At 47.9% G+C, this 27,495-nt stretch overlaps 1 protein-coding gene across 2 annotated transcripts in view; it reads right to left on the reverse strand.

Annotated features, from left to right (window-relative positions):
* adamts14 (ADAM metallopeptidase with thrombospondin type 1 motif, 14) overlaps positions 1-27,495 on the reverse strand; it is a 44,558-nt gene that overhangs the window by 8,573 nt on the left and 8,490 nt on the right. Inside the window, exons 3-17 of one of the 2 annotated variants that reach the window (XM_084486003.1) lie at positions 26,250-26,406; positions 22,095-22,291; positions 16,750-16,833; positions 13,544-13,700; positions 10,514-10,619; positions 8,283-8,426; positions 7,418-7,550; positions 6,655-6,768; positions 6,171-6,319; positions 5,294-5,466; positions 3,651-3,784; positions 2,517-2,640; positions 2,239-2,319; positions 375-538; positions 83-248 (exon numbers count right to left, since the gene is read on the reverse strand). In XM_084486003.1, the coding sequence (XP_084342129.1) occupies positions 83-248; positions 375-538; positions 2,239-2,319; positions 2,517-2,640; positions 3,651-3,784; positions 5,294-5,466; positions 6,171-6,319; positions 6,655-6,768; positions 7,418-7,550; positions 8,283-8,426; positions 10,514-10,619; positions 13,544-13,700; positions 16,750-16,833; positions 22,095-22,291; positions 26,250-26,406 (2,083 nt within the window). The remainder of the gene's footprint in view (positions 1-82; positions 249-374; positions 539-2,238; positions 2,320-2,516; positions 2,641-3,650; positions 3,785-5,293; positions 5,467-6,170; positions 6,320-6,654; positions 6,769-7,417; positions 7,551-8,282; positions 8,427-10,513; positions 10,620-13,543; positions 13,701-16,749; positions 16,834-22,094; positions 22,292-26,249; positions 26,407-27,495) is intronic. The other variant, XM_084486004.1, reaches the window with a different exon arrangement.

The following is a 27,495-nucleotide window of genomic DNA, read 5'->3' on the forward strand; positions in this document are numbered from 1 at the left end:
ACACACACACACAATCTATTAACTATTATCAACACACACTGTATACATTAACGATGGTCATGAAGTGAGCCGCTGCACCCACCTCCCCCGCAGGGCTTGGAGCACTGGGACCAGCTCTTCAGCGCCCACTCGTAGGTGTCCAGCTCGGTGAGCAGCACGTTGTTGTTGGTGATCTCGGGCAGCAGGTCCTCGTGGATGATGTACTTGTAGGTCAGGCTGATCTTCACGTCGTCCTCCTGGGGAATGACCTTTACGCCCGGGGGGGGGGGGGACAGGGACACAGATCCAAACAGAGGTTATAACGGTAACACCACGGCAGGGGGAAGAGAAGGAGGTGGGGGGGAGGGATGGGGGGAGGGCTGGAGGGGGCTCACCAGCACCACGATGGCCTCGTAGAGCGGCCCGGTGGTCTTCAGGGTCTCCTTCCCCTGGTCCAGGGAGTACTCCCACTCCAGGCCGTTCTCGATGAACACCTTGGACTGGGCCTCTTCGCTCTTGGCGTTCAGCACAAAGTGGCCAGTGACCTGGTTCTTCACAGCTGAACCGACGGGGTAAAAAAGAGAGAAGAACGGTCGTAAGGTCAGACCTAACTTAAAGCGTTTTGCGGATAAAATGTTGCCCGGATGCGAGGCGTGTGCGTTCCTCGGTTACGTTTAGGATAGAGAAAGAGCAGCATGCTGGGAAATCTTTCGACTGTTATTAGCGAGTGCTTTAGACCAATCCCCATAATGTATTTTGGCGTTTGCTGTTTCTCCATTCAGCTGCCGCACTCTGAGCTGTGTGTCATCTTATATTCTGATATGATGGACATTTGACTTTCAGTTTTGATGTCACGACTTTCCTAATGGGCATTATTATTCAACCCTTCCAACGCCTGGAAGGCCACCAGCCAGTAAACCCACACGTACTAGCCAATTTCATACAGCCTCTTGTCAACTTTGCATAACTGATACAATATATACCCCCTCTGCTCAGCCAATTTCAATGATTGAGTTTCTGTTCTGTGTGCGCCATTACTTTCAAGTGTGTGTAATTAGTGTGTAATAAGATGGGGAAAAAAACAACTGGGCACTTTCAATTATTACAGGGATGTTCTTTTCAAAGGAAATTAATTAATTTCAGACACATTTTAAATTCATGGCTTGTTCTTTTATCCTCAATATATAAATGTGGGATTTCATCAAAGTAAATACAGGGACTCTGGAGAGAGAGGCACCACAAAGGGATGGCAGGAAGCCAACAACACATGCAGTAGTAAACTGTCACAGTGTGTTACCCTGCCAACCTCGGCCCTGGGGACGATAATGCTGTGTGTTTGTCAAGTAGCACTAAAATAACATTGATAATGGGGCAGTTCGTAGACGGTCATCAATCAATCAATCAATCCTTTATTTAACCAGGTAGAAATTCATTGAGATTAAAATCTCTTTTACGAGAATGACCTGGCCAAGAAAGCAGCAACATGATGAAATAAACACAATCAACAGTCACATACAATTCTCACAAACCACGCACCGGTCAATGTACAGTACAAGATTTAGGGACGCGACTATGTATGAAAATAAAAAATGAGTACAGTTCAAGTAAAAATAAATAAACCGCGACAGACAAAATGAATACACCTGAGAGAACTACCTTCGCTGTCCTTCAGCAAACGGTGCTGTAGATGGTGATTCATGATGCTTTTTTTGTACGTTTTATTACACAACAGATTTCAATTTTGGGGGTCTGGAGGTGAAAGCGTTTGGGAAGAGGTGTCCTAGATAATAATGCACCTTTTATGATTGAATTTCTATTTATTTTATTTATTTTTTATATATATATTTTTTTCACCCATTTTTGGCGGCAGTAGGAACAGGTGCACACCGACCCTCGATTGGCCATCCAGGCCATTCACCCTTTCCTCCTTCTCACTGTCAAGAAAGAGCCTGTTTTCGTTTGCACTTTTTCCGTGTCTGATGTGTGAACCAAAGCAGGAGATATATAATCTTACAGACACTGCAAGAGGCAAACTCAAATAATAAAAAAAAACACCTGTAAAAACACAGAATTGTACACCTTTATATCATCACAATTAGATAGAAAAAAACATTCTTAATCCCCTGTAGGAGAAATTTGTTTGTTGCAACAGCCCAGCAGCAGTGGAAAAACAGGATAAAAATGCAATAAATAATTGGTTGAGGAGCTGTGGCATCGCCTTTGCGATTCGTCTTTTTCTTTTTTTAAATTGACACTCACCAATTATATGAGGCGACGTCCCGTTCTCCTCGATCACAATGTGCCGCGCGCCCGCAGGGATGTCAAACATTTTCAGCAAGCCTGCCGGGGACAACGGACACAGGCCAGTTACCTCATCTCAGTTATTTGGATTTCCATCAAACACCAGCGTACGGTGTCTGTACTGATTTTGCTCCTTTGCTTATCGTCAGGGGGCATACTGGGGGCGGTTGAAGCAGGCTGCGCCGGTGGGGGTGGACGGTGCTGCGGACTATGTGGTGGAAATGGCGGCGTCTAACCTGTTTTCTTGGGCGTTTTGGTGAGGGTCAGCTTCACGGTGCGACAGTGGGAGTTGTCCCCCTCGCAGACGCCGCACTTGTCTTCCTGTTTGTAGGATCCCACTTCCTTGTCGCAGGCCACGTGCTGAGGGGGGGGGGGGGGGGGGGGGGGGGAAGGCAGGCCGTACACCACAAGGTCACAGTGCGTGAGATTCGGGCAGGGAAAATAACGTAGGATGAAATGGATATATGTGGGAGCCTCACTGCAACAGCAATAAAGCCATAATGTTCACAGAGATCTTAGAATTTTGAATGTGTGTGGCGTGCGTACGTACATGGGTGCGTATGTACGTGTGTGTGTGTGTGTGTGTGTGTGTGTGTGTGTGTGTGTGTGTGTGTGTGTGTGTGTGTGTGTGTGTGTGTGTGTGTGTGTGTGTGTGTGTACGTGTGTGTATATGTATGTGTGTGTGTGTGTGTGTGTGTGTGTTAGAGAGCGGAACAGGCCGCATTTTTCTGTCCGAGCCGGCCCCCACAGAGTAGAAGTAACCAAACCATACAAGCATCAAGATATATATGTCCGAGCCCGACCCGACACAGTTAAAGTCTATTTTTTCTGCAAGGCATTTGGAAATGTCAACTGTTAACGCGTGCTTGTTTCGCAGAATAATAACCAATTTAAATTCAAATAGGCCCACAAAAAAAGGCCACGATAACGATCATTTCCACAAAAGGACACAAGAGGTTCTGAGGTTCAGTTGTTTAATAAAGGCGCAACAAGTGTGTTAACGTGTGCTTGTTGCACAGAATCATAACCAATTTAAATTCAATTTCGTGGCCACAAAAAAGGCCACGATAAATTCCACAAAATGACACAAGAGGTTCTGAGGTTCTGTAGGACAGGTAGCCTATGATTTAAATTAACAAGAGTGTCCCCAGCAAAGTAAAATTAACACAACAAACCCAACGCCAACTCCAACTCCTTATCGCTCAGATGTGACCCGGCCCGACCCGAACCCGAGCATCATTTCTAAATATTTGTCCGAACCCGACCCGGCCCGTCGGGCTCGGGGGGGGGGGGGGGGGTCCATGCTCTAGTGTGTGTCTGTGTGTGTCTGTGGCTGTGTGGGAGGGCCCTCGCGTGTGTAGACAACGTACCAGGCACTCGCCGCGGGCACACACACTGAAGAGGTCTTTGTAGCTGCAGCGGGTTCCGTCGTGCATCACCTGGTTCATAAACACCACTTCCCCCGTCTCCTTGGACTGGCAGCTCAGCTCACACTTATGGGCCTCTAGAAACACACACACACACAAACACGCAAGCACGCACACGCACACACACACACACACATGCTGATGATGCTACAAAAAAAAGAAGGGGTTATTGCTTGGGCTAACTTACACAGATCATGCTGGAGTTTATGTGTTCATTTTCACAAATTATATTTGTGATTTGTCATATGGCTTAACATATGAAATGATTAAGCAAATTAATCATTAGATCCACCTCTCTCTACCGGCTGCAACTTGTGTCTGTCCTCTAATCAGGTGGTTTATTTTGGCACATTTTCCGGAATCTTCCTCCAGTGCCCTTCTTTTTTTATATCTCTCTTTTTTTGAAAGTCTTTTTCGGCTCCTCCTTGGCTTTTTCCTGCCCTCCACAATCAATGTCACTTGTCGCTTCTGTTCGCTGATTCTCTTCCGTTACCGCTCAAGAAATGATGCAACATGGGCCAAACCAACCAAAATAATTGGAATAATAATAAACTACCGTACATTGTATAATCCATATTATATATACTGCGATGCTGGGGCTGAAATTCCAGATGAATTAAGAAAGACTACTTTAGGAAAAGATAAAATAATGGTCAAAGTAATTTCGGCCCAACGGGAAACCTCCCAAACGTCCCGATGGCCACCTGCATGGTATTACTAAGTGAAGAACCATCTTTCTCAAGGAAGCCTATATTTAGTTTGTTGACATGGGGTTTGGAACTAACCTTTTTGATTTTGATTATTGTGTTGCTTTTATAACACGATGATTATGAAGAAGGGCACAATAAGTAAATTTTTTGCTCTTAATTAAAAATGGGACAAATGGGACAAAGGTGACAGACACACAAAGCAAGACAGACCATTGATTATTCATGAAAATGATTGGCCAATTAGCATTTCATACAAATGTGTTAGGAGCATTTTTTCTCCTCCTGTCACATAAAAGAGGATATAAAAGGGATGCTGGATAATTACAGGGTCTCTGGAGAAAGGTGCATAAAAAAGACAACACTGCAGCATTAAGCAATGCTACAGTGTGTGTCCAGTGTATCACTGGAAAACCATTATGACAAGAAGGGGAAAGAAGGTGTGTGTGTGTGTGTGTGTGTGTGTGTGTGTGTGTGTGTGTGTGTGTGTGTGTGTGTGTGTGTGTGTGTGTGCTCGCGCACGTGGCGACTAGCAGAAATACAACATTCTGGGACAGGTTTTTCGATTTAGCTGGAATGGACTTCCTCCAGATGCCGGACATCGATGTTAATAGGACACCAAAGAACTATATAAACCCGCCTCTGCTAAAACGTGCGCCGGTGAAATTGACGTGCCGCGCTCTGCAAATGTCATTCCTCCGATGTTTTGTTCCTCCACTCCACTGGCGACGGCTCCGCGATAACCTATCCAAGACCGTAACCTTCCAGAGGAGCAGTAGCCCCCCCCGCCGACTCCCACCCCCCCCCCCCCACACACACACACACACACACACACACACACCGCCCCTCCCCCCCCCAGCCTCTACCCTACCGACTAACCATCTGGGTGTTCGTAAGGCAGCCAGGTGTGCTTGACGTTGTTGTGGTACTTGTTGCTCCTCTTGACGCACTGCTGTGCACGGAAGTCCTCGTAAGGGCCGGCGCACTCCTCCGTGTTACACATCTGGTAGTCGAAGATCGAGCCGGGGCATTCCCGGCCTCCGTACGCCGGCCTGCGCCACAGGATGGAAGGAACAAAAAAAAAAATCAAATAGAGAGGTCTATTATAATCGGCAGCTCGCCTCAAAGGAAGATAGGAAGATAAGTGTGGAGTGCTGGAGCTGTTGGTGGCTTGTGCCTCCCCCGCGTTGCCTCCTCATCCTCATCGTCATGCGCTTATCCGGGGTCGGGTCGCGGGGGCAGCAGCTCAAGCAGGGGGCCCCAGACTTCCCTTTCCCGGGCCACATTGACCAGCTCTGACGGGGGGGATCCCGAGGCGTTCCCAGGCCAGTGTTGAGATATAATCTCTCCACCTAGTCCTGGGTCTTCCCCGGGGTCTCCTCCCCACTGGTCGTGCCTGGAACACCTCCCAAGGGAGGCGTCCAGTGGACATCCTTACCAGCCACCCTCCTGAGAAAACTCGTCTCAACCGCTTGCACCCGTGACACGGCAGCGGCTGCAGCCCTTCGAGCCCGCCCGGTACCCTGCAACTGCGTCAGGAGTCCTCCGGGATAACATATCCCGGAAGGCCTCCTTCTTCAGTCGGACGGCTTCCCTGACCACCGGTGTCCACCACGGTGTCCGAGGGTTACCGCCCCTTGAGGAACCTTTTCCAGGACCTCATAATGCTTTAAAGCGCCAGAGACATTTGATGCTTTTTGTAGTGATCCTGATTTGCCGTTGCACTGTCTTGGTCTTGGTGCTGATTCACACTCACACAGGGTTGTTGCACTGCCGGCTGCGGGAACGTATCCCTCCGCCGCACGTCCGGGAACATGTGCTCAACTTGGACCAGGAGCCCCAACTGCCATCGTGGCCCACGGGCTGCTGGCTGGTCATCCAGATGCAGTGGCCCTTGAAACACCACTGAAGAAGGGCAACGCACAGGAAGGAAGGATTGTGTTTATTCGCTTGTCACAGAATAAAATATGATAATAAGCAATTTAGTACTAGCAGAGAAAATTATAATAATATCAGCATGACGGTGAAAAAGAGAGAGAGAGAGAGAGAGAGAGAGAGAGAGAGGATATTGTCAAGCCTTCAAAAGATAATTGGTTTGAAATTTGTGCCATTGTAAGAAAATTACTAAATAATTCTGGGCAAATTATGTTACCAAGAAGCGATGATTATCTCCTTGGTGTTTCAAACCCCTTCCAGAGAGTAAGAATTACCTAAAGTGGTTCTTAGTTCTTAAGGTCTACCTTGCCGGCTGCACACTCTGTTCCGTCCACCGGCGGGCCTTTCTTGGTCTTGCAGAAGTACTGGTTGTCAGGGTGACTGCACCACAGCTGCTTGCATGGGTCATATGTGCGGAACTGACAGGGGGGGGGGGGGTGGGGGGGGGGGGGGGGAAATACATCATGTCAGATGTCAATCCTTCTTGCAAACATGGCTTATACATCGAAGGTTCTTCCATTTCCTCACGTCAGGACCGGAAAAGATACACGCCCAACCGAAAGACTCTGAGCACACCAGAAATATGGATAGGGATCGGGATAGGGATCGGATCGGATAGGGATCCATTTTGGCCGCAACCCCTCGATTAAGAAACCCTGGTATGGACTTCAGAAGTAACTTTGAGACCCCCCATTTCCTCTCCAGTCAGGGCCTGGTGAATTAGATGGTTGATGGGGGTGAGAATGAGATTTGTGTGTGTGTGTGTGTGTGTGTGTGTGTGTGTGTGTGTGTGTGTGTGTGTGTGTGTGTGTGTGTGTGTGTGCCTGTCTTGCGTGTCCGTCTGAGAACTCCCTGTCACAGCGCTACCAACAACAATGCAATCACCCCCAGGTGGAATTGCTTTTGATAGACGTTCCTGATTGAAGATGTTTGAACCTTTGCCGAACCCAACCTTTACAGATGATTAAGAACCCCATGAAGGCCACTATTGTGTGTGTGTGTGTGTGTGTGTGTGTGTGTGTGTGTGTGTGTGTGTGTGTGTGTGTGTGTGTGTGTGTGTGGACTCACAGCGGTGCACATTTTGTATCCCACGCCAAAGTCAAAGCGGCACTGCTCGTCCATGGAGTAGTTGATGCCAGGAAGCTCGGTGAGCTTGGGCCACTTATGTTTAAAGGGGTCATCCAGGAGGCAGTCATAAGAACTGATGGGGAGAGAGAGAGAGAGAGAGAGAGAGAGAGAGAGAGAGAGAGAGAGAGAGAGAGAGAGAGAGAGAGAGGATAGAAATTGAAAGAGCGAGATAGAGTGAGAAGGAGCGGGTGGAAAGAAAGAGAGAAAGCTGTGTGGGACTCAAACCCAGTACCTATTGTCTGGGAGGCAAATCACCACTACACTAACTTGTTGCATCAATAATGAATTCCAAGAGAGACACACACACAAACAACTATACTTAGTAAATGTATAAAGGCCAAATATATTATAGACTTTACATATGACTTAAAATGTTAGTATGAGTGACGATTTAGCCCTAGGCGATTCATTAAATGCATGTGTGTGGGGTTTCCCCTTTCTGATCTGCATATCCCTGCATCTGCTAAATTATTTTGATCCAGGAAAGACCAGCTATTAGAGCACAAATATCGCGCTAGGCTACTTGCTGAGTTAAATAAGAAATAAAAGTATTCACATTTTCCTGCAAATGCAGTGAAGTTCAAGTTCTGAAATTCGTGATTCATTATTATTTCCCCAAATACATGTGTATATATGTATGTTTGATGTGAGTTCTGTCAGTGCCAATATTTGTAGAAATGTCTGTCTGTTAATATGCAAATCAAGTCTGAAAATGTAATAAGGGTTAAATACATAAGATCAGATAACACTCAGTGGGGGGACGAGGTGTGTGTGGACAGGGGGGGGGGGGACGGGGGGGACGTACTGGATGTATCGGTTCAGCTCCTGCTTGCTGCAGCGGGACCAGTGGTACCGGTGGAAGGCGGCCTGTACCAGGGGGGCCATGATGCTGCCCATGCTGGTCTCGTCCGCACACCGGTTGCCCTGGCCGTCGTGCTCCATCCCCAGCCTGTCGGACAAAGATAAGGTACCCTGGATTAATCCCACGACGGGGGGGGGGGGGGGGGGGTGTCAGCCGCAGATGAGTCAAAAAAAGAGGAAATGAGAGATCAATAGAAATACGAAATGAATATGAAATGAAATGGAGAATTTAATTAAGATGATAAACGGTGTACATTATTACAACAAGCAAGCAATGCTTTCATAATCAATATGGGATATGCATACAAATATATATTCATCAAGTAGACACAGGGGGTTCCCATCACTTGAGGGGTGTTTTCTGATTGCTAGCAACCAAAGGGATGAGATGATTGCTAGGATACCCTGCAGCTATGGAGAGCTATGGAATTAGATTAGACCATTATACCAATTAGACCAATACAAAAATTACATTAACATTTCTTTTTCTTTTGTACCACATCCCACAAAATGTATGCGTACATGAATTGAATACATGAATCATGAGATTCAATTGAAAGCTAGGGCAGTCAATTTATTATTAGAATAATTTTTGGTCATATTTGTGGTTCTCTACACACCCCGACAGCAAACAATAAATGAAGTGCTCTATCAAGAAAAAGGCTGGCCTCCCTGCTTGTCAACCTACCCACCTACCTGGGCAGACTGGGCCCATGCACTGGTCATTGTGTATGACCAGTCTTCCACAAGGCTAGGCTGACCTATTGCTAAAGCCAGCAAGCGCGTCACACAAGAATGCCTCTGTCGTTCATGTGTTTTGGGAGAGTGACTCATGGTTAACAGTTACCCTAAATTAAAGGCAACATAACTCGTACAGACATTTTTCCAAAATGTCCTGCACAGTAGAGCTTAGATCGGGCCCAGAAAATCAAGCCCGACCCTACCCGAGCCCGTGCACGTTCTGTCCGAGCCCGGCCCGGCCCGAACACATTAACTGGAATTATGAGCCCCAGCCCGATTTCAACCCGACAACTTTTTTTTATATCTTAGCCGCACAGCACAGCCGGCCCGTTGTGATGAGTGCGAGTGGAGGAGACACGCGTGCTGCAACATGTGTGGCGTCTTTTTTTGTGCGACTTTGTACACGTTTGTTACTTAGGCCTATAATATTTATGTTTAGGGCATAGCTTTCTCCTCAGATTAGGCCAATAAAGCAATGATTAAAAAAAGAAAAAAAAAAAAAACACAAACGCTTGATCAAAGGCCCGGCCCGGCCCGGCCCGAGGGCAGTGGTGGGAAACATCGGCCCGACCCGGCCCGTGGCTTGGGTCAGCCTCGGGTCAGGCTCGGGTCGGGCTCGGGTCAGCCTCGGGTCGGGCTCGGGCAGAGAATCTAAACTCTACTGCACAGTGCCAGGACCCGACAGCTCAAACACAGGAGGTGCTGTTGAGTCAAGAAAAACATTGCTCAGAAGTGCACCCCAAACTTTAATCAAAAATGTGCCTTCCATAAAATGAGAAAAAAAAAAAAAAATCAACTCCAACAGCGAGAGCCCTGGAGGAAAAATACCTCAAGGTTGTTTTTCATCCTTTTATTTCTCGTTCAACAGTGCAGATAATTAGCCCTTTCGCCTGATAATCGGCAAAGCACTCCACCACGCTGCTGAGCTGTGAGAGGAGCCATCAGGCCTGACAATGTACAGCACAAGTGGGATGACCTCAGACAGCAGATTAACCTGAATCTGATTGTGTTTGTAATGAATGAATGTTTCGTTGACTACAATAGCTTTATTCACCAAACTTTCTTGAGTGGCGAGCCCGGGTAGGCGGCGTTCTCGCACTTTCGACAAGTTGCAATGACGGCCCGCCGACAACATCTATTCTATCTGCTGTGAGTATTTAAACCCAGCGAGACTCGTCTCAAGTAGTTAAATTGCAAATCGGGACAGTGTCGTACATGCTCCAACGATGTCCATCACCAGAAGCTCAGCTTTTACGCTTTTACATCGTTTTTGACCATAAGATATTTATGTGCCGAACACCTCTGGCGAACTGTCACAAAGATATGACGGTGTGACAAAATAGCCTAGTGTACGACAGGTACCAGTCAAGACAAGACAGACAAGACAGAGAGACAGACAGGGCCAATCATTACTGTTATTATGAGGTTACTCACACATGGCCGGTTTCATGAGCGACGACAAAGGAGGAGGAGAAGCCGTCCTCGTGGTTCAGGGTGCAGCTGCGCAGCGGGTGGCACATGCCCGTCACCGGTGCGTAACCTAGGCAACAGAGTGAGAGAGAGAGAGATACAGAGAGAGAGAGAAAGAGAGAGAGAGAGAGAGAGCAGGGCACTGAAAATGAACTACCGTGCCAAAGGTCACGACGTTGCAGACACACTCAAAAGAAGGGATGGTATCCTGTCTTTGGAGTGTGTAGCACTAAACGTGAATCGTGTGTCCATCGTTGATAGTGGTGTTCAAAGTCTACATAGGCTGAAAAAAACGGGTTTACGCTTTCATTGCTGACATAAGCGTTTGTGCTCTTTTCCAGTACATGACGTTCGTGATTAAATTTCAAGTGTAATTCGATTGAAAGGATGCCGTTCAAACAAAAAACACAACGCAGTGTCATTATCATTAACCGTGTCTCAAACAATTGCCGGAAAGTGGTTTGTTAAGCGATGTTGATATTGATATTGCTTGATTTGATCCAATATCAATAAGTACGCCTCCCTTGAAGGTTGCTGACTATTGCCTCAGAGCCTCTTCAAATACAGAGAACAATGGATGAATATAGATGAACCAACCATGCAGTGCAGTGTGAAGGTAGTATTTGCTCTGTTTTTATGAAACAATGTATTCAGGGTGTGTTTCAAAGGCTCTCAACCGATTTCATTGGGATTTTGGAACTTTTTGGCGCAATTATATGACTAAGCTAAGTTTATGGCAATTACATGGATGAATCCACATTTGAATGAGGAAACGACACAAACATACCCAAAAGAATCTTCACTGGGAAGTTCACGGCGTAGCTACGTGCTCTTAACTCGACGATATTATTTGTGTGCCTGGCTGGGATGAGCCCAGATAAGAAAATGTCAGATGTAAATATAGTCGAGGCGTCAATAACAAAAAAAATGTCCTAAGGGGCGAGTATTATGGACGCTTGGATCGAGCAGGCGGTATCAAGACATTAAGCGTCTGCTATAGATTCTAAAGGGCCTGAAGCTCATATCCCTGCATGGCGGCTAATTGCCTTTCTAAATCCCTTTAACGAAGCAAGGAAGTAAAAAAATAATGAATGAAGCTGGTGGAGAAAATGCAGCATGGAAGCTGTACACGGACATCACAGCACACAGATCATAACGCAAGCTTGACGGAAAAAGCCCAGCTTTGCTGATACGAAACAACAGTTTGACACAGTAAACACAGCAGTCTAAGGTACAAGCAAAGGACAAACAACACAACAGAACTCGATCAAGAGATGTGCAGCGATGCGGCTTTAGTGCAATTGGTTTTGGGGGGTTCAGAAGCACCATGTACCCCGACCCACACACCCCAGACACACACTTTTTTTCAGCAGAGGTGTGGGGTGGCGGTTGGTTTTCAAATAAGCATCATGCTTTCTGAACAGGAGTAGAACAGTATTTTGGCATGCAGGTAAAAAAAAGCAGAAAATGCGAATCCTGATGGATGAGGATGATGATGGTATTGATGGTGATGGTCAAGATACTTCTAAAGCCCGCAGGTTATTTACAGCAGTGGCTTTGCGGGTGAAAGTGGCTGCAGAGAGGTAAGCTAATCCAAGGCCATAAAAGATGTACTCTCTATAGATGGTGATGACTGTATGAGAATAAACTGAATGACATGTACCTTTGTATGTACAGTACATGACATGACAAGAAATAGCCAGAGCACAAGACAGCACATGACACAAAAGTGCAGCGAATCACTTTATGATCACTTTATCTGGCAGTCAGATAAAAGATGTTCTCTAGGAACGTACGTACGTCGTTATTCATTACTTGCGTATAGAAGCGGTGCAGAGGTGCAGCAGCTACAGCACGCTAGGTCACTACTCCGAGGAGTAGGGAAGCAAGTTAACCAGCTAACATGTGAGAAAGAAAAAGCTAACATCAACCCTTGACATGGGAATGAAGGCTTTATGTTTTGCTCGAAGGCTTGAATTAATTCAAAAGGAAAAGGAACTGGCCGATTACGGTACACTTAGTAAATGTCTCCACGTAGCCTGAACTGGCAACCCTCCCCCACCACCCCCTCCCCCACCAAGTCTATATTTGGATACAAAATCTATCATCTCTCAGCAAAATCAGTCAGGAAAGTGCGATGTCTGCTCGTGAACCTGAAATAGGGGCCTGGCAAAGGCATGCTGCACCGCAGGTTGCCTTGGCAGCAGTGGTGTTGTGCTCACAACACCACCGCCGCCGTGGCAACCGGTGCAGGTGTCACAAGGAGACCAGGTAGTGTGGTCTTTGATCGCGCCTTTGAATACGTGCCCCTTACAGTAAAAGAAAATATAGCACAAGTCAGCGAGTCTCACAGGGAGGCCTCCGGAGAAGCGGCTTGTTCTTCTGGAACCCTGTTCTCGCAAAAGCGAAATGGTCGGGGTGTGGTTGCGCTGCGGCGTTCAAATATTGGGGAAAAAATTGGGAGTTTCTGCTGCCATGCAGAAATTCTCCTTTGGGAGTCATGTATGGTAGCGTCGGATGCACGGCTTTATCGTAGTTACGTCATACATGTGCCCTGTTAACATAAATGGTATTAAGTTCATTATTTGAAATTCAATTCAGACTGAACTTTGAACACACAGTGGTAAATTACAACGATTACAACTTTGAATCAGTGTAATTGGTGTTAATGTATCTTCAAATCACACCATGACTACCATGTTACATTCCAGAATGTTTTTTTTTTCCCCACATGCCAGAAAACCTTTTTTTTTTTTTTTTTTTTTTAATTTGAATTTAGATTTTTTTTTTTGTTGCTACAAAAAAACAACATCAAGTCAGGTGTACAAAGAAGTGGTACTTCCTGTGTGTGTGTGAGGTCACCGCCTTAAGGTCACGACCTTACCTTGGCCTTGAAGTGGACTTGAAGGCACTTTTCTCACGTTAGATTTTTGTGAACGTTGCAGAAATCGGCAGTCGGTCTGCACAGGCCCTGGATCGAGAAGAGTACAGTACCTTGCATACCTGCGGGGCCAAAGTCTTGCCTGGTGAGGAAGATGGCGTGGTCGTGGTACTCTTCGTGGTCGGGGTCGCGCCGCTGCTGGGTGTTAGCCCAGCGGCACACCTGCTCCAGGCTGCGCGAAGGGTTACCGCGCTCTATCAGGCTGATGGACTGGGAGGGCACACACACACACACACACACACACACACACACACACACGGGCAGAGGGTTACAAACAATCTGATTCAGGTTAATTGGACAAACATGCTTTCATATTATTCATAGGATTTAGACTACGGTGGTCTCTCTCTGTTGACTGGTATTCTTCAAAATAAATAATTCTCCATCAGTATTCTCCAGGCTGTGAATGTGCCATGTGTCCACACATTGGTAAACATGAAGAGATATAAGGGCTTTACATGTGTTACATGTGCACATGGCCGGAATGAATCTAGATTAAAAGACTAAAGATCAAATCCTACATTGAGACTGAATTATCCTATCCAACTATCTAACCATGGTAACTTTCTAACCTGTATATATATATATATATATATATATATAGAGAACCGATACTTCGGTACCAAGTCGATACCAAAATTCAAAAAACGTGACGGTACTCGTTTTTCTTAGTACCGTAGGTACCGAAGATGCAATTCCTCCGGACGTCATGTGGGTAGCATATACACCTACACGGGAACATGGAAGACGGCAACTGCAGCTGCAGCAAGTGCGATGGCTCCGCCTCGACTCGTCGATAAAAAGAATAGCAAGAGTCGTGTCTGGAAGTACTTTGCGTTTGGAACGCTGTGCCGCGCGACTGTTTCAGACGGGACCCGTTTCAATGTTGCGCTTCTAAACACGCATGGTACGACTGCGTTCGGCATCACTTACTTGATGTTGTTTTGATTGAAGATCGGCAGGTTGTAGTGGGTGCGGCGGTGAATGTGTGCGTGCGTGTGCGCGTGTGCGTGTGTGTTGCGAGCGTATGCAATTTCAAAGTAAACGAACCAACTCAAAGCCGATGCATGCATCCAAAACTATTCGTTCAAAACCAAATAAACAAATCAAAAACAGCGTTGCTTATTCGCTTCAAATACTTTTTCTTTTCAAAACTTGGTAATTAATACGGCGCGGTACTGAGCGGTTGAAAACAATGTTGGCGTCTCCTGTGGCTGCCTTGCGCACCTGCGTTATATTACTTAATATTAGGTTGGAAGTTATGTTTTAAACCCCGCCATGCACGCAAGTGTAAACGCAAGCCGCATAGCTGCATGACTGCCTGCTTTCAGCATGTATTTTTTTAAAATTATTATTATTACTTGAACGCTACATACCACTGTTCTTTTTTTGTAATGTTAATAGTGATTTATTTTTATTCATTACTTGAAGGCTACATGCCAGTGCCACTGTTTTTTGTAATGTTTAAATGTTTTTAATAAATAAAGTACATGGGATTTATTGTTTTGTTTTTGACCGTGGTATCGAATTGGGTATCGAGAATCGTGGAATTTCACTGGTATTGGTATCGACTACTAAATTTCTGGTATCGTGACATCCCTAGCCACAACGACTGGACTCTCCTTGCACCCTGGGTGCTCTGCATCACGTTGATTGTCACGGGCCGGGTTGCCACAATGCGCTGACATCAATGGCAAAGAAATGTGCCATAGAGCGCACACAGTGCTCTCGCATGTTATTTCTTCTCTTTTCTTCTTTCATATTGTCGCACTCTTGACTATTGTATGAGAGCGGTTGTGTTGGAATGCACCACAGTCCTCCTGGAACCATGGGTTCGCACTTCAACCTCTCTGCGCCCACGCACAAATCGTCAGTGTGCACGTGCACATCAGCACCGTGCACACGCACGTCAGCACCGTTAGCACACACACATCAGCACTGCGCACGCTCATGTCCGCACACAGCGTCTGCAGCGTCCACACACACCTCCGCATGAGGTGCACAACCAAAAAAAAGCTGAAAAAGCTGAAAGCTGTATGGCACGCAAGTAGAGGATGAATCAGATGACTCAACACAAGAACAATTATATGTCTTCACTCTGTAGTCCCATCAGAAACACGTAACAAACAAGGCTCGAAGGACGTGTTCCCTATTGTTAAACAGTCAATTGCATAAAGAGTCTCTTTATTTCTTTTTCGATTTTTTCCTCTTCTATTGCACTCCCACGCCAGCTATCCGGGTTAACTGTTGCTCTCAGCGGACTAGGGTTAACGTCCAGCTCCCTCGAACCAGCTCTCCGTGAGCGTCACATTGCAGCCATGCTTTAGCGACCAGACGCTACGTGCCTACCACGTAGGCAGCAGCAGGCGCTTTCATGTTACAAATAGTGCAAACATACAGACAGCCCTGGGTTGCCAGAGTATTTGCATGCTTGGATAGAGAGACAGAAATATAAACCGAGGGCCGTTGACAATCCGTCTCTATTTGTACTAATAGCCTCTGAAGCGTTTACTTACGTTCAATCGCCACTACGCAAAGAGAGCGTCCGGCCTGTCGCGTGACAGTAGGCGGCCGTGCACTCAAAACAAGCATGTCTCGGTTACTCAAACACGATCCAAGCGCTGTTCATTTCCCTTTAAACATGTCCACTACGTCTGACCACTTGGAACCCTTGTAGGGTGATGTCATCAATGCAATGCTGGTACAAAATCAATGATGCTGTACAATTCATGTCTGTTTTTGAAAAAGACCCAGCGTGCACCCCATGTGTCGCCGGCACATAGCGCTCCCCGGGGTGTCCAATTGATTGGCTAATTACACCCTTTATCCTTGGTGGAACAAAAGGCATAATACGATAGGGTTAGGTTTGGATAAATGATGGAAATGCCATCCATGTCTGACTGCAAAACAACATGCATGCTCGGCTTACGGGCATAAGATACACACAAAGGTCTGTTTACTGGATGTGCTATTCTAGAAGGTTATCTTATGATAGGGGTCACCCATGCGAGATTGCTCATGGAAAAATCCCAAGAATTGAATGTCATCGAACGACCGGAAAAAACAGCAACAATACTGAACATTCACGACAGGACAAAGGGTAACAGCATTCTCTTTTATGTACATATTGTATACATACACATGTATACATTATGTATACATATGCATACATTACACTGGCTTACACGCATAGGGAGCACACATGCTGTTGAACGCTGTACTAAAGGCAAGAGGTGGGTTTGGTGTGTTTTGTCCTTACCTGTCGGTACCCGACCATGATCATGCGGACCAGGACAATGTTGATGTTGGTTCCCAGGGACTCATCGTGGTAGATTTCATCTACCTGAGAACAGCAAGAGGACAAGAAATCATCAATCTATCAAACCAAACCGAAGAAAGTGAACCCTGATTTCAGCACATAGCAGCAAAAATAGGAAAATAGATAAGAACTAAAGCCCAAAGTATACTACTCCGTATCCGTAATCCGTAATCCGACTCCGTAGCTACGCAGACCCCTCGAACATACGCAGTTCTCCGTCGGGATGTCGGATATGCGATGCAATTTGCCGCCCGATCGATCTTACATGCTGACTACTAACCATGTAAATAGTGTTGAAAATAAACTTCAAAAGCTTTTCAAATCTTATTTGGTGTTTTATTAGTCAAACAATGTGCAAAGTAAATGAGGTGCGAAGTCAAACCGGGGGAAAGTGATTCCAGAAATGATTTTGTTAGAGGACCAATCACAGCCCTTGCCGTCTCCGTCCGTCTCCGTTGCCTCGACGGATAGTTAAAAAATATTGGATGCACACGTAGAGCTACGGAGAGGGTCTCCGATCCGACAGGCTCTCCGTCTACGGAGAGGGCTCTCCGTATCTACGTACAGCACTTTATGGAGGACTATAAATCCACCTTAAGCATACTGACCTGACCTTTTGAGACAACCTTCGCCAGAACCGGCATTAAAAAATATAAATTGGCATTCTCTAATTGATCACTTTCAATGTGAACTAGTGAAAAGGCATCGAGGATACAGAAATTAATCACTGTTATGGCACTGTGATACAGCAATATGTAGCTACCGCAAATACGTGTGTCACATTGCATTGTGTTGCCGATGAGATAGAGACCTAGAGGGACAGTGATGATCCTCATTAGGACGGGGCTTATAAATGTCAGGACATTTTCCGCCCACAATTGCAATAGCGATTTGAGTGGCTAAAAATGTCATTAAAATGGAGATTTTGTTGTCTCCTTAAAAAGGGATAACGACTCACTTGAAGACCTGAAAGATCTTGTCGAGCCGCACGACTCGGAGAAGGAGGTGGGGGGTAGGACTACACAATTTCGTCCACATTAAATCACAAAAGAGCTGCTCAACAGAAGCTGTGTGCGTTAACACAGACTGGGTTGAAGCAATGCATGCTGGGGCCAAGCCTTTGCGGCCAGAGGGAAGGTTGTTGTTTTTCTGTCTTTAATTTACTTCCAGCCTCTCCGAGAGAGGCACTGGGATTCTGGTTGAAGTGTGCCGTATCTTGTTAAGACACTGGAAGCCCTCCAGTGGAGCCGGGCTGTATTATGCAATCACGCACAAGAACTCTGGCCCCAGAACGTGATGCCAGTTGGCTTCATGGTCACGGGCTCCCGATGGAGAAGGGAAAAACGCAGATTCCAGCGGAGGCTCCCAAGTCAAATTTCCATTTGAGGGGCCTACAGTGTTCTGCCTGCGATCCACTTTTTAATTATTGCTACATGTCATTCAGGACACTCCCCCCCCCCCCCCCACCCCCCGTATGCAATTGGAGCACATTTTTTAGGTCAACGGGTCACCTAGTTAGGCCCATGTGCGGTTATGGATGGTGATTATCAACATGCCAAACGGGCTGTATCTCAGACAGTAAACATGAGGGTGCTTAAGGTTCACAGAGTGCTCTGACATTCCTCCACGTGACTGTTAAACCGGCCATTGAGAGGAAACACATGTTTCACCAACCTTTGCCTTCTGTTTCCCTTCAGAGGCGAGTCAGTCCGTTTTACTTTCGGTGGGGCGACAAGAGGCACGCCGTTCACTCGTTCTGACGTGAAGCAAGGCTCGGGTCGGAAATTAAAACGCCACCGTCATTGCGCCGCTCCGTATCATTACGCTGTGGCGTGCAGAACCTTTCCACCTCTCGGAAGGTGGTTGGAAATTTGGGATATCTTTAAAGAACAGCCGCATCCCGCAGCCGCAAGAAAAATCACACAGTATCCAAAACGTGCAACGCCAAAAGGATAAAGCGACTTCTAAGGCCAGAGATATACTAGCTTTTCCCCCACGTGTTCGCCTAGACAGCCGACTGCGACGTGAACTGAATTGTTCACATACTTGTGCTTTAGCGTGTGACTGGAGGATTGCTTCCACTAGAGGGCACACCAGAGTTCCTTGGACCGTTTAGAACTTGAACCAGATTTGCAGGATATAAACAATATACATGGCAACACTCTGCAAGGTTAACATCTTGTTAATCTTGTTTATTATATCTTGTTAAGTCTAGTCGCTTGCCCTTCAAAACTGACCGCCGGCGTTGACATGCTGCTGACACACTAACTGACCCCTGTCATAACCTCAAACTGCCCCCCGCCCCCCGCCCCCCCCCCCCCCCCCCCCGCATGGCCCCTCCCCCGCGGACACATAGCGTTAATGTCTGAGCGCATGCACAAGCGGGGCCCTAAATGCTCGCAGGAAACACCAGGCAGCCATCATAGCGCACGCAAACGCGTTGCTTTAGCAGGTATAACTCCGGCCTAAGTGATTGCCTGTGGAAGGTTGAGTGTGTCTGGTATTTCAATGTCTGGCAACAGCTGCTCTAGTACTGCGGAAGCAGTCCGCCCCGGCCAAGGCACCGCGTTCGCTCAGAGGTAGAAGGCAACTTTCAAGGAATTGTAAGAAAATATTCCATTCACAGAAGCCAATTCAGCGAAATGAAAGGAGCACAGAATACTCAATGACCCTGAACCCTCGCTTAAAAAGTTTTGGTCTTCGGAAGAAAATAGTTGAATTTTATTCAAGTTTCGTTTTTTCAAGTTATATGAAGATAAAAATATCAACAAAAAAAAAAAATGTTATTCATATTTCCGAGGGTTGACGTGATCATCAGCTATCCCCCACGGTTATCCAATCGCTCCTTTTGTCCTCCCTCGTTGATTTTCACCGTACAGAATGTCCCGGTCGGCGGAGGTAGGCGAGGGACCGGGCCCACGTACTATAACACAGGAGATAATTAAAAAGCCAGGGGACGCACGGGGGAGTTTTGGAAAAAGCGGGTCCCGTAATGACCCCAAACGAGCCTAACAGCTGTGCTTCTCCAGGCGTTAAGATATCCCTGGCTGGCCCAGGGTGCAGCGTCACGTCGGACCAAACCCCCCCCCCCCCCCCCCCCACCGCGGAGCCCCTCAAACAACACGCCCATTGTGCGCCTGGGGCACGGCGGCAGTCTCCTCGCTTGGCCCTGAGCAGACAGGATGTTCAGTAATCAATCTCCTTGGGGGAGGGGGGGCGGGGGGGGGGGGGGGGGGGGGTAGGAGCGGGGAGGTGAGGGAGGGGCGGGGATGCTTCTCCAGGTGGTGCTTCTACGCACTGGGTCCCGCAGCCCCTGTGAAGGCCCCTCTGAGGGGAGGGTAAAGGTGGAGGATGGAGATTGGTGAGTGGGAACGCTGGCGGGAGACCTCAAGATAAGATGTCCGATTATAAGATGAGGGAGACGAGTTCCTTTTTGGGGTTTCGAAAGGTGAAAGTCTGCTCTGAAAGTCGGAAAACGTCGCTGTCAGAGTTGTGTTGCTGTTATCTTGTCGAGTAGAGATCACTACCAGACAATCTGCAATGAGGTGTGACTCCTCTTGACAACTCTCTCTCTCTCTTTCGCTCCCTCTCTCTCTCTCTCTCTCTCTCTCGCTCTCTTTCCAACAGTCTGCGGGATTAGTAGCAGAGCTCAGCGGGCCAAGCGCTAGACACTACTTATCAGAGTAATCAACTGAGCTCATTAAAGCCCTATAACACTTTCTACTCTCACTTATCCACTCAAAGTACGTTTAACTTAATCGCCTATTTTTTTTTTCTTCCCCAAACTAACATCTTTTCTCACACTTAGCGATCGGGGGGGGGAACGAGCGGAGGTGCTACAGCGCCTTGCTAGCGCCGCCGCGGCGCGCTAGCCGGACCTGTCGGTGCCAGTGTGAGAGCGCTCCCTCAGCTCTCTCACGCTCCACTTCCCCGTTAGCCGGGGAGCGCTAATCACACACCTCCATGGCTGGACCCAAACGGTAACTGTTACAGAGTGAAACCTAGGGGGGAAATCTCCCCTGGTGGGACCGCCCCCCCCCCCCCAACACCACCACCACCACCCACCACCCACCGGCCCCCCTGCCCCTAACCCCCCCCCCCCCCCCCCCCCGTAAGCAGATTATGGTGGTAGGAGCTGGTGGAACCTGTAATGAATGAGTCCCCCCTTTCTTTCTTCTGTAATCTCCACAACAGCTCATGGCGGGGTGGAGGACAAGGGAGTGCCGGCGGGGGCATGCGTGGCAAGGTCCACGTCGCCAAGGGAGACGAGGGCCACGACTCCGTAGAGGTGCGTTCCTCAGGAGCGGCGCGAGACGGCGCCTCATACGGAGAAGGGCGTGTGAGTATCGACGCGGTGTGTGACTGACGGGTGAAGTTGGAAGGAAGGAACACGTCGGATGTCTCACTCTCCACGCGCTTTTTTTGTTGCGACACTTGGGGATATGATGTCACATGGCGCAACGAGCTGGCATTCGTAGCATCAACATGAACAGTGGGAGGGTTTTTCTCTAGTGGCTGAATCCCTCCGGCACACACACACACACACACACACACACACGCACACGCACGCACAGTATAAGTCGAGTTTATTTTAAGGTGTTTCAATTCATGATGGTGTGATTACCCTCCCCTCCCTCGCCATTTCTCACTTTCCCTCTCTCTCTCTCTCTCTCTTTGTATTCTCTCTCTCTGTCGAGTCGATTTTCCTTCCTTGTCTGTCAGAGGACTTGATGAGTCTATCAGGGCAGTAGATTGGAAAGCCATTCAACCACAACAGTCAGGTGTTTTTCAACTCCCAGCCGAAATGCTACCATGTTCGAGGTCTGCCATGACAACACACCTGTAGGCACGGCGGCGATACACACAAGAGGCTTGCCCTTAGTGCCTCAAGACATCCACTCGCTAACAGTAAAGAGCCACCTCGGATAAACAAAGCCTTTGCCCCCAAAGACCAAAACGGTGACCAGACGACCAAGCGCAATCGTAGATTGCACGTTGGTTCTGGGGAGGCTTCCGTCATGTTCCGTTGTGATCAACGGGCGTAGCTCACATGACTCTGTACCCAATTGGCTGCTTGCCGCCGCTTCCCTGTCGTCATTGTGTTAAACCAGGCCAATACCGCGCCGGGGGGGGGAAAAGCCAGCTTGGTGATTGGCTCCCCGCAAAAAGCGTATCTGAAGCAGAAAGAAATGTACTGCACCTCTCTCCAGACCCTGCCGCAGGGCGAACTCAAATCGCCGGCAGAACGGGGCTGGGTGGGTATACCCGGCCTACGATGTACGTACTATGTTCATGAGCGTCAGCACGTAGTTCTGCACGTGCTCCTTGCCGTGGAAGCGCACTACCGAGTCGTCCACGGCCAGCAGCACCTCGATGTTGTAGTCGTTCTTCCTGGTGTGCCGCCGCTTGCGCTCCGTCTCCGTCAGCTGCTGCTCCACCAGGTCCAGCGCGGCGGGGAGGTCGGCAATGCCGAAGTCCGCCACTGAGGGACGAGAAACAAGCACACACCCGTGAGTTGTTTGTGACGGTGTTGTTGTGAATGGGGCGTTGTGCGTTTGTTAAGGGTGACATGTTATACCCACCAGGTGTGAGTGTGATTGCCTCTTCGGACATCACAAGTGGGCGTGTTCGCCTAGATGTGTGCTGGATAGACCAGTCCACCAGCCCTCCCAGTGGACTGTAGCAAACGTTGCTCGTCTATCCGTCACACATCTAGGTGGACGCCCACTCGTGATGTCAGAAGAGGCCCATTTTCAGCGGCCCAACGGCTTGTAACGGCTAATCACACTCACACCTGGTGGTATCATATGTCACCTTTAAGGGTGCTGTAGGTAAGAACTGAGAGCTGTTGTTTTAGTTTGATTGGTTAGAATAAGCACAGCCGTCCGTCAGCTGTTAGTGAGGGAAATGCGATGAGAATATCCGCTTTGAGTTGTGCCTGCCACTGTAGGAGACTATTTTATTATTTATTTTAGACTGCTAATTTCTGACCAATCAGGGCATCTCATCCGTGACCGGGAAAACATTTTGCCTGTCAGCCACATGTGTTTTAAATGCAACACTTCTCAATGGGGAGGTAGGGAGCAGAGAGGGAGAGGATGATCTTTTACATTTGTTTAGTTTCAAAATCATGCTGTCTTATCCCTCCCACTCTTTTCTGCTCTCTATTGCCGCTTTTCCACTGACAGTACCAGCTTAACTCACCACAACTTAGCGTGGCACGACTCGGTTTGGTTCCAGGCACGTCGCGCTTCCATCTAAAAAAGTACCTCCTCAATGTGGGCAGGTCGTATAAAAGAACCTCTCCAACATGGGCGGGTCGTCATTAGGTTTTAATCCCGGGAGACGGGATTCCTGGGAAATCTGAATCTGATCAAGACTATTTCCTGATTCCCGAGAAAGGTTATGACGGGAAATAAAATAAAATAAAAAGCGCAATGACTGCGCGTCTATTGTTGTCATACGGTAACGTTGATCGAGGCGAAACTTGAACCCTGGGAAAGGAACGACACAAAAACGAAACAGCGAAACGCTGATCCGTGTCCCCCTCGGGAGCGGGTCCGTGGACTCCAGCCACGCCGGACACACACAACCAAGCCAGACACACACAACCACACGCAGCCTAACTCTAGCCCCGGGAAAGGAGCGACACACACGGCGAAACGCCGATCCCTGTCCCCCTTGGGAGCGGGTCCGTGGACTCCAGCCACGCCGGACACAACTTAACTTTGAGTGATTATTCCCGTTTGCAGCCGCTGGCCAATCAGTAGCCAGCAGCCTGTTTCGTCACACAAAAGTACCTACTCCGCTCGCTTGGAACCTCGATGGAGGTGGTACTAAAAAAAGTACCCGGTACCAGGTACTTTTTTTGCCAATGGAAACGCAAAAAAAGGCAGGCCAAGTCGAGGCGAGTCGAGGCGAGTCGAGCTGGTACTGTCGGTGGAAAAGCGGCATATCTGAAAAACCCTGGACTCTTACCCACAGCATCTTTCACCTGACAATGAAGATAATTACTTTGTGGATCATCCGACCCACGCTCTACAAGAAGGAACTCGCAAGTTTGTGTCTCCCTGAACTTAACTTAGCGGACTATGATAATAATGATGATGAGGAGGAGGATGATGATGATGACCATGATGATGACATTGCCAGCATATTCATAACAAAGCTGGAAGCTGTTTGGTATGAAAGGGGTTATATTAGTGTATAATAACCGCACACATTTTTATGCACGTTTATTTAGTACAATAGTGTGGTTTGAGCACTGGTGGCCCAAAGAGCAGTAGCAGGTGGAGGTTTGCTTGGCCTGACCCAAGAGGATGGCTGGAAACGTTAACACTGTTCAAAACCCGCACACGACTCATTATTTCTGGTCCCAGGTGGATGGGTTCAATATAGACTGCGGTACTCTGGGGGCGAAGCAGCTCCTTGTGATTCGCTGCACACCCTCCAGCAATGCCTCGGACCACAGCAGCATCGCATTAAAATCATGAGCTAAGCAATTAACTGCGTGGGGAGGAGACACTGACCTTCACACAGGACATCATGGGAAAACGATGTGAGAGTGTTGGGAGTGTTTACGTGGAGGTGCTCGGTTAAAGCGTTTCGAGGTTCAACGACTGTGGTGGAGGGTTTATATAGAGGTAATGACATTTATAAATCGCCAGAGTTAAATCCCTTAAGTTTTTATATATCGGGGAATATCGGCAAACATGTACGCCAATACCAACATATATCTGCGAAAGGCCCTGATCGGCCAATGAAATCAACCGACCGATATATTGGTCAGGGCTCTAATCGATCAGTTGGATATTCAGAAATGTCATGTTGTCCCAAGAGTATCACTAGCAGATATGCAGACCTTTTCAAATTCAAACTTTCCGCCAGAAGATAAGGTCAAGCAGAGCTCACCAGGGGATACAGACTTTATCATTTCATGTGTCATCCAACATTAAAGGTTAAAGGTCCCATGGCATGAAATTTTCACTTTATGAGGTTTTCTAACATTAATATGAGTTCCACTAGCCTGCCTATGGTCCCCCAGTAGCTAAAAATTGTGTTAGGTGTAAAACGAGCAGTAGGTGTCTTGCTCTGCCTTTGAAAAAGATTTGAGATCTGGCCCCATATGTCGACATATGGGGCCAGGTTACCTCCCCTTTCTCTGCTTGGCCCGCCCAGAGAATTTGGCCCGCCAATGAGACAATGAGCTAGGACCATGCGAGCGCCACATGTGTGTGTGTGTGTGTGTGTGTGTGTGTGTGTGAATACACACACTGTAACGCAAGTGTTCTTTGTTATTTGAATAACCGTTCTGCTGTTGGTGCTATGGCGCATAACACGCAGCACAATAACGCAAGCTTGCATAAAGCTCCCATTTGGTGAAAAGACTAGACTGCGTCGGGTTCTCTGAGGTCTCTGGTGTTTCCACAACGAGATTCGTAGTGCGGGTTATCTCGGCCATGGTTGAGAAGGAATTGGGAACCACGACATGGAGGAGAAAAGGATTGTTGCCCAGGATTGTCCGCCGGAGCCCCGCTGCCCGCTGAACGCTGCCCGTTGCCCGGGTTGTCTCCCGCCGGAGCCCCGGCGGGCAGGCGGGAGACAAGCCCGGGCAACAATCGCAGGCAACAATCCCTTTCTCCTCCATTTCGCGGTTCAGTCTGTACTTAATATTGACGTGGAAGTGGAAGAACCAGAGGCGTCTGAGAACCCGACGCAGTCGTTTGAGATTCATAATATCATCTGGAGGCGCAAACAGCTTTTGACCATGATAATATATATTATATTATATAGATATCTAAATATAATATGATATTATTTAGATATAGAGCTCCAGGACTCCCGCCGGAGCACCCAGAGTGTTCAGTGTTCCACTGTAAACACTAGCGCATGGTACCGTGGCCGCAAGCTGCTCAGGGCCACACCCCCACCCTCCACCTGGACCCGCCTCTCTCCTCCTCATTAGCATTTAAAGCGGCAGACACAGAAACAGCGCGTTTGTGGAAAGCTCATTGTGGGACTGGCAAGTAGTGCCTGTAACTCTGCACCAAGGCTGAATTTCTTGAACGTCTTCAAGTACTGCATTAGGGGCCCACTGACACCTATATTAAAGCATCCACAAAATAGCATGCCATGGAACCTTTAAGTTATATATACACATCACCATGTAGTAGGATTGTATGCAATTCCAGGAGGAGGAAATGCAGCAGGAATACCTGATGCCTGTATTTCCCTACCTCACCACTTCCTCCCCCTCCTGTGTGTTCTCATGACAACCACGCTGGTTCCTTGTCTGATTGAGGTCATCGGCCATCCACACAATAGGGACAGTAAGGACAACAAAGAAAACACACGCACGCACGCACGCAGACACGCACGCCTGCACGCATTACACAGATGCCCCTGTTTTTCCACTGACAGCACACACACTGACATCTTACCTTCATTGTGGAGGTCCTCCTTTTTCTGGCCTGGCTCTCGCTTGATGGCAGACCTGCGGTAGACCACGTGGACACGCCCCTTCATCTCCACGTTCTGCTGGCCTTTCTCCAGGGGCTCGATGAAAAACTCCCCGTTATCAGTCCGGATCAGACCTGCCTGGAAAAAAAAGAGGGGGAGACAGAGAGAGAGAGAGAGAGAGAGAGAGAGAGAGAGAGAGAGAGAGAGAGAGAGAGAGAGAGAGAGAGAGAGAGAGAGAGAGAGAGAGAGAGAGAAGCATCTGAATCAGTCCACCAAACCCTGTTTTCCCCCCATATTTTCTTGAAAGGTCATTATTGTGTGGGGGCCTGTAATTACAGCATGTCTTAATCAATTGGGAGTTCTGTATGAAAAAAGGGCTGTAAGTGAGGGGGAAATGACGCAGGTAGACATCGTTTGTGGGATTCAGCAGCGTGGTCAATTTCCAAAAGCACTCAACGCACACAACACTGGGTCCATTCCTAGGGTTGTTTTCTCCCGGGCGAGCCCACTCCAGGATAGCCTGTGCATATCGATTTCCACTCTCGGAACTGTTTGTCTCTCTATTCATACAAATATGCACATTGTAACGCCCAAGTGCACGTTAAGAATAACCATGCTAATGAAGTGTATTTATAAGAAATATGCATTTGACGTCGCTTCGATGGCTCAACTCTTGTCTTGACCATGGAACACGATTCCACCTTGCAGTGACCCAGGAACAATCCCGACCCGCGGTTCTGCAGCTAACACGCTGTTCCTCCCTCTTCTCTTTCAAGTTTCAACCCACTCTCCTGGCTTTCTGCTGCTCCGTCCATAAAGGCATAACCAATTTATTTTATGCATATTCGTCAAAGCACTGGTGGTGCCAGAGGATGCTTACAATAGCGGGGCTTGTAATTCTGGCCCGTTGGGGCTGGCACGGCGACAGTGTGAGTGTTTCCTGCCCTGTATAATGTTGGGTTTTCCTCGACAGGTCCCGCCAAGTCAAAGAGGGAAAAATCAGCTGTGGAGCGGAGAGGGATGATGCAACGGGGATGCGAGCGGGGCTGGCAAAGTGTGTTATTAAAGGGAGGGAACGGAAGGAGTGTCTCATAGAGGCATTTTCAGTCAATAGGATGATTCACATCAGGGAGACGCAGAGGAAATAATGACACAACTTATCTGTGAATCATTTTTAGCTGCCATTTCTACTCAAAATTCCTAGAAACATGATAATCGTATCTCCGT

This window comes from Micromesistius poutassou, assembly GCF_964030765.1.
Source record: "Micromesistius poutassou genome assembly, chromosome: 21".
In the NCBI taxonomy this organism is placed as follows: domain Eukaryota; kingdom Metazoa; phylum Chordata; class Actinopteri; order Gadiformes; family Gadidae; genus Micromesistius; species Micromesistius poutassou.